The sequence below is a fragment of the Montipora capricornis genome, chromosome 10, assembly GCF_036669925.1.
Source record: "Montipora capricornis isolate CH-2021 chromosome 10, ASM3666992v2, whole genome shotgun sequence".
Lineage (NCBI taxonomy): Eukaryota > Metazoa > Cnidaria > Anthozoa > Scleractinia > Acroporidae > Montipora > Montipora capricornis.
The window spans coordinates 27,708,073-27,715,572 of NC_090892.1; the positions used below are offsets into that span (position 1 = coordinate 27,708,073).

The window sequence follows — 7,500 nt, forward strand, 5'->3', positions numbered from 1 at the left end:
CCTTAAAGACTCTTAACTGGTCCCAAGTCGAACTTGATTTCTCCTTTTCTTCAAGTTTGGCTTAAACGTCTTTATACTAGAGATTCGTAGCAATAATCTGATCCCCTATACTGATGTCAGTGGTTTCTATCTTCCTCTTGAGCCTCTTGATGAATTTCAGCACAAGAGCGGTTGCTGTGACAAGTTTACTGAGACTACTAAATCTTTCTGGACAGATGACGTCTGAAATGTTCTGAAAGCACTGCACGGATATTGTCATAACATTTGAAATTTCAGGTTTCCCTCTTAATTCCTTTGTTACTTCTTCTGGGACTGTACTCTCACCGATTGGATCATCAGGTAGGTTTGGCTGCTGAACTTCTCCTTCTTTAAGAAATGGAGCGCCCTTCCGCCATAGATCATGTGGGCGAGAACAGTACTCGTAGACCCTCGCGACGCTATGTCAGCAGGATTGGACTCAGACGGGCAATATCTCCAGTGATCCTTACTCCACAGACTTCGAATCTTCTGAACTCGATTCTGTACAAACAGCTTGAATTGTTTAAACTCTCTATTGATCCACCCCCACACGATCTGAGAGTCAGTCAAATTGAAAACAGCGTCTATCTTCATAGTGCAGGTCAATGCCTCATGCACGGCTTTCATCAAATTCGCAAGTGTCAAGGCGGCCATCAACTCCAGTCGAGGGATTGATTCACCGATCATGCAAGGGAGCAACTCTTGTTTTGGAGGCTACAATCTTGGACAAATGTTTTGAGAAAATTATGGTTTTGGACTAACAGCAATCACAACTATGACAATCTCGCCCACCCCCTGATCTATGTTGCTAGACATAACAAAGCATGTCAAACATGGGCTTATCAACATTGGTTGAAGGGGGGGGGGGGGGGGGGTAGGGGGTGGCTGCTAGAGTGCGATATTGAGGGCGTAGTGCGTAAAGTAACCCCTGCTGAGAACTTTTCTCAACCCTTTTTGTCCAAGATTGTGGAAGGCGAACAGAACAGGTTCCAGAGGTTGTCAACCTGATGTAGACATTTGCTCCATACGCAGACTTGCTAGCATCTGCGAACCCATGCAGTTGAATAGACGTGATGTCTTCGACTTGAACATCACCCAGGATGCAACGAGGCACTGCAATGCTTGAGATTCCCCCCATGTCTTGTAGTAACTCCTTCTAGCGCGACGCGAGACCTTCCGGCAAAGCTTCATCCCAACCAAGTCTTAAATGACAAATTTCTTGGAACATGCACTTTAAGGGTAAGATAACTGGTGACAGCAAGCCTAAAGGCCGGGACACACTAGGCGATAAGTCGCTGCGACACGTCGCGGGGACAAGTCGCCGCAACAATTCGCCTTGTGTGACACGGTTAATTTCATGAAAATCATTGTCGCTGCGGCAGAATTTTGTCGCTGCGATCAGTCGCACGAATCCACACCAGTTTGGGTACATCGCAAGGATTTGAGCTTCTTCAAAACGGTAGGATCTCCCCGTTTGTCAATTTGTTCCTTTGCCGCGAGGATTGTTTTCCTAACAAATGCGCGATGACTTTCGCGGACCATGGATTTCTTCTTCACCCGTTTCCTGGGTTCCGACGACATGTTTACACGAGGTTAATTCACTTTTTCACTCTTTCAATCTTTCACTCATGGGGCTCGGCACCAAATGTTTTAATGATCCAAACTCTTTAATGATAGATGGCTTCCTTTTAGGATACAATTCCTGGTAGAGACAATTTCTTAAGATTCCAAGACAACAATACTGCCGATACACAAGATGCAACTCCGCCGAAAAAGAAGGTAAGATGTAATTCCGAAAAACGTCTTACCATTCTCCACACGTCTCCCGTCAAAATGTCAATGGCTCTGGATGGGCCGAGCTTTCTGCGATTGATCCCGTTTAGCAGCTAAAAATTAGACGACGAGTGATGATACATTTTGAAGCTGAAAAAAGCGAATATTGTGCTCTTCGGTTTGCTTCATAGAGTAATCGTGCCTCACAGTAAATTCCTTCCCCCCCCCCCCCCCCCTCTTAGCATGATAGCAATAACTGATGTCGTCATCGCAACAGGACTCGTCTGCTTAATTAACACACTTGACCGATTTCCGACACATGACTGATATTCGACCGACAGTTGACCAATATATCACCGACATGTGGCCGATACTCGATCCAAGTGCGTCCGGGAAAAACTATCGACCGACGATAGATCGACTGTTGACCAACTGTCGACCTAAGGGCGACGGACGACTATCGACCAAGTATCGTCCGATTATCGACCGATACGTCTACCAAGTTTCGACCGATATATCGGTCGACTACCTACAGTTAACATGATCCTTTAATTCTTAAAGTTGCGCAGTCAACAGCTGGGGAATTGGAGCTCCAACTCCCCAGCTGTTGACCGCGCGCCGTGTTCAGTGAACGTTCAGTGAACAGTACATATCTCTTTGGGGTTTTACCGTCTTGTTTTATTCTGGTTTATTTTATAATATCGAGTTTGGTTGGACAGTTTAAAATGTCACCGATACATGAAAGTAAACTTAATTTGTGACTCAACCAAAGCAGATAACCGGTTCTGCTGTTGAGATTTACCTAAATCTAGTGATTTATACCATTTACCATTTACTATTTTCAATGTAATAAGACTGTGATAAGGCAAAAAAGTTTGTTAATCATTTATGCTCATAATTATGTAGTCCAAAAGAGTGTTGGCATTGACATTAGTTTACCTCTCTAAATTCCAGTAAAGAAATGACTGTGGAGTTTAGGCTTGGCTAAATATATATATGTTACATTTATATTAATGCATTTAGTCCCACAGCGTGTAGGCCACTGGGCAGACTTAAATTTTCAAATACACTGAAGATGAAATTACAGTTGAAAATGCCACGGAAAAGTCTTTGTTTTGTTTGAGACGACTGAATTGGAACCCGACCATAAATAAATGCTTGTGAGATAACGAAGAGAGACCCGGAAACCCTCTCATTGCTATTCCTTGAATAACTCAGGGATTCCGTTTGAGGCCGGAAGCCGGACGTTTCTTTTGATTGTTAACCATTTCACGCCTGGTACTTTGATGCTATGAATTTGTAGATTTCTTGGTTTCTTTTTTCCCTTGGTTTCTTCCTTTTTTTTCTTTTTGGACTTTTTGGTATCTCAGGAAACCATGGGCTAAAGAAATATAAGACAATCACAAGTAAATATATCCTTTTTTTTCTTTTTGGCCTCGGGTATTTCAGGAAGCCATGGATTGAAGAAACACGAGGCTTATTTCGCTTACAAAACGGAATAATCGAGCTGTTGGCATTTCATTCACGCGGTAAATTTAGTTTCCTTTTTTTCTCTAAACCCAAGAATGCAAACAGCATTTCTGAAAGTTTCATTTATAGTAATTTATAGGGGACCTAGGCCTCCTTGAGGGTTCGCTCCCAAGGCACTTGCGATCGGCCTTACAACCGAAAATAACCCCGTCCGGTACTTTCATTATCAAGTCAAGTACTTTGAAAAGCTATCGAAAACTCGATAACTAATCTCATATCCAACAAACTCGAAATAAATAATTGCTGTGTTAAATTTTTAAAAGGCTGCAAGTTTAGAAGTTTGCTCCCTGCCTCAATATTGTTTGGAATTCTTTGGGGCGATCATGCGATATACGAGATCATAAGCGAGATACGAAGACAGAAACATCGCAGGTTGCAAGTTAATATATAGATATTTTCCCACCCAACTCGATTAGTTCCGCTATACTCAGATGGACAAGTAGTAAGCCTTGGTCAAACTATCGAACATAGTTCAACTTGGATTCAACGCTTCAACTTTGCTCGTTCCAACATTGTTCGATCGTTTGGCCACCCTTGTTGGAAGATGTTCGACCAACATTTTTTGTTCGATCAAGTGTTGGATGGACTTTGCTTTTGATCTAACATTGCGACGAACAATTCTGCTGGACGCAACAATGTTGCAGTGTTTGGCCGCTCTTCCAACAAAGTTGTGTCCCGAATCGAGTCACTTTCGTGCTCCTGGTCAATCACGAATCGATATATTATTTTCAAGCCTAGGCTTCTTGCACAATTTGCAAAAAAGATGGCGGACAAGGATCAAGGAGATGTCTTGGAAGTTGATTAACTCAACATCAACACCTTGATCAGCGAGTATGAAGCAAGGCCATTTCTTTGGGGCACTTTTAGTCCCCTTAATCACTACTGCTCTGTTTGGAGATTAGTGGTTCAATAGCATTTAGAATTTCTGCAAATTTATCTGAGCTCATTTTCATCATCTCCTAAACGCAGATCTATGTTGCAGTGAACATACCCTTTTCTACACGTTCTCTTAACCATTTTTTTGGATTTTCCTCGTTTGAATCCGTCATTTCCGTTCTCAAACAGCTTCAGTAACACAAGCGCTACGAGCGGCTTTCGTTTCAGTGTTAGCGTCATATTTATAAATTTAGCGCCAACGTGACTTGAATGATTTTCGTGAAGCAATGTCGGGTAGTGTTTTGCCACTACCTCAACATTTACATCCAAAAACGTTGCATGTTGCATCCAACTTTGTTTGATAGTTTGGCCAGGGCTTAATATAACGGCTGCCAAGTTGTGAGCAGGTCAGTTTGTTGGGCTCATGTGTTCCCGTGAAAGGACTCCATGAGGGTAATGTTTGTTTATATTTATACATAATAAACTGCTTAAATTGTCCAAATAAGTGCGAAACCTCAAACCCCGTTGAAGTCCTGAATTTTTCAGGCTTCTCTGCGCCATAAGCCATTTTCGAAATATTCAGCTTGATAGTGAGGCAGTGAAGACAAAAACAATAGAAACACGTTGGAATGAATGTAAAAAATATTTACATATCATCCACTTTCCTTTGTCTTTGTCCTCTCTTTCGAGCTGAATTTTAATATATCGAAAAAGGCCTATTGTTAAAATTGCGTTCATAACTGCGAGGATCATAGCTGCCTTGAGAGATTTTATTTTTAAGATGTAAGCATTTTATCATTGACATTTGCTAGTTTCATTCTTTTTTCTCACAGTTATGTTAAAATCTTGGAGGCTCTTGACTTGCTAGCTGTTTTTCCTTTCATGCATGAAGAACAGAAAATGAACAAAAGTTACCTCACCTGCGCTTCCTCCGTGCAATGATGCCAAGTTTTCCTTATCGTATTCTGGACCCACCACAATATTGTCAACTGTAATTGTACCTTTTGACGCTTTTCCTCCATGACTTGAACCAGGGATACAGCTATGTATGATAGGAATTTTATTCCCCTCTAGCCTAATACTACCAGGGCCTCCGGCTGTACATAGAAGAACGAGGTCGTTATGAGACTTTCTCTTTATTATCATTTCCATTCACATGCACCTGTCTTGGCCTAAAGATAATTCATTTAACTAAAACATTCAGTTTACCAGAGGATCTTGACTGAGTCGCCATTAAATGATTCACCGATACGAGAAGACAGTTGTGTGATTCTTAACAAACTTAGCTGTGACCCACGTCCGCTTTTGTCAATAGTAGCGGTCGAAATCTTGTGGGCTGCATCAGAAAACCCCAGATGACACTAAACCACCGCACGGTTTATGGAAGACACAATATTTTTTTAAGCACCAGCAAACAAATTTCGAAAGGTGAGAAGAAAGCCTCTAGCTTCTGAAACGTTGAGGCTAAGAAACCTTTGCATAAATAAAGGACATTACATACGAATTTTCTCGTGGCGTGCTGATGAGTTCTGTCACGAGTGAGTGCAGACGATACAAAAGCTTCCAAAAAAGTCATCATCTTGAAGGAGGCCGGGAATGTAATAGAAAATGTTGACAAATGCAAGGATAAAGAATCTATAAGCCATTTAACTGATTTTTTGAAATGAAATTTTAACTAACTACGCTAACGGCCGCACGGATTCGCGCGTGAACATGATTTACTAATATTATTGTCTGACATGTCCGAAACTATGACGATAGCAATGACCAGTAGCATCTTCACTTTGAGCGAAGAAGTTATCAACGTTTACGAACAAAAAAACATCCATTCATCCATCTGTGAAATTGCGTCGACGAAGGAGACGTTTCCTAATTGAGTGGTTGAATGGGTGTTCTGTGTTTTCGCATGTTCCAAGCGCGAGAAATCGAAAAAGACGTTGTCGGTCGGTTCCAAATCTGCGCCATCTTGAAGCGTCACAACGTCACAGTCACAATAGCATCCAGCATTCCGAGCGTTTGTTTTGCGCCATTTTGAAAAGTCACAATAACATCCAGCATGCCGATGAATCATCCGAAAAAATTCGGGAAAAATCGGAGGCATTTCCGATCGACACGAAACATGGTCAGTAACGAGATATGACAATTCGTCAATCACTGGAAAGTTGTTAACGGAATCGGTTGAAATTACATCATTCTTTGACTTGCGAATGACGAAATGGCGTCCACGCAGGAGGGTGAAAAACAGGCAGTTTTAATCGCAATCGCGGAAAAAAATTACATAGAGAGTTTCTTTAGAGCCAAGTAAAAACATCTGGATGGTTTTTATGACAATTCTGAAGGGTAGTAATGTCAAATAAAGGTTTGTAGCGTCTCAGTTGTTGTGTTGTCGTATTAGTATTCCAAGTGGCGTGATCAAACGTTCGGTCGGAAACATGTTTTCCATTCTCAAAATTACCTCCAGATGTTCTTGTTTTCTGAGAAGATACTTTGCAATTCGGAGGAATTTTGAGAAAAGAACATCATGGTTTGACATCTGTTATCGCGTAACTCGATGCCCAAACTTGACCGTAATCTGTTGATCTTACGTCACGTCGCAAAAAAAAAATTATGAAATTTTCGCGGAACGGTCGATCTCTCTGAAATTTGAAAGGAAGATTGCCAACGAATGGAGAAAGAATCAGAAGTTTTATTTCAATGAAAACACCACAGGATTTCGTCCACAAGTAATTTCGAGTGAGACATTAACTCCCCATAACTCAGTCTAAGAGTAAAAGGATTAAGATTCTTTATGGGAACCGAGACAGGTCTAAGGCACGAAGGCGCCAAGGCACTATAATCTACGATTACTACTAGTAACTTGTTATATCCTTACCTCTGTAAAGATTGGCACCAATCACCTGATCAGCCTTTGATGTCTGTGTAAATCCACCCAGACATGTTGTATCGAGTACATATCTGTCACAAGTCATATCAATGTCAGTTTGAATCAGAATGTGGCCATTCTGACTTGTTACGCTCAAAGCATACTTCCCATATACTCTAACAGCTGAGCCGTTTCTCAACTCAATGTCGTCACTGAACGTTGTGCTAGCAACAACATGGTCGCCAAATGAGGAGTTTCGTGTTTTCAAAGATGCATTGAAATTGCAGTCCTGAGTACAGTTAATTTTTTCAATGGACGGAACAGTGGTGTTGATCTCAAGTACTTCACCGCTGTTTAGGATGAGAAATCCAGCTGAGGAGAAAAAAGAAATAAGCGTCTTTTCAGAGAACTTTTAACCACATACAAAAGATTAAATATGG

The 7,500-nt window shown here is 41.4% G+C and overlaps 1 protein-coding gene across 1 annotated transcript in view; it reads right to left on the reverse strand.

The window, feature by feature from the left end:
• The window catches only part of LOC138019183 (polycystin-1-like protein 2), an 87,564-nt gene that overhangs the window by 60,138 nt on the left and 19,926 nt on the right, over window positions 1-7,500 (reverse strand). The window contains exons 3-4 of the mRNA XM_068865879.1: window positions 7,070-7,432; window positions 5,118-5,294 (exon numbers count right to left, since the gene is read on the reverse strand). Coding sequence (XP_068721980.1) covers window positions 5,118-5,294; window positions 7,070-7,432 — 540 coding nt within the window. The remainder of the gene's footprint in view (window positions 1-5,117; window positions 5,295-7,069; window positions 7,433-7,500) is intronic.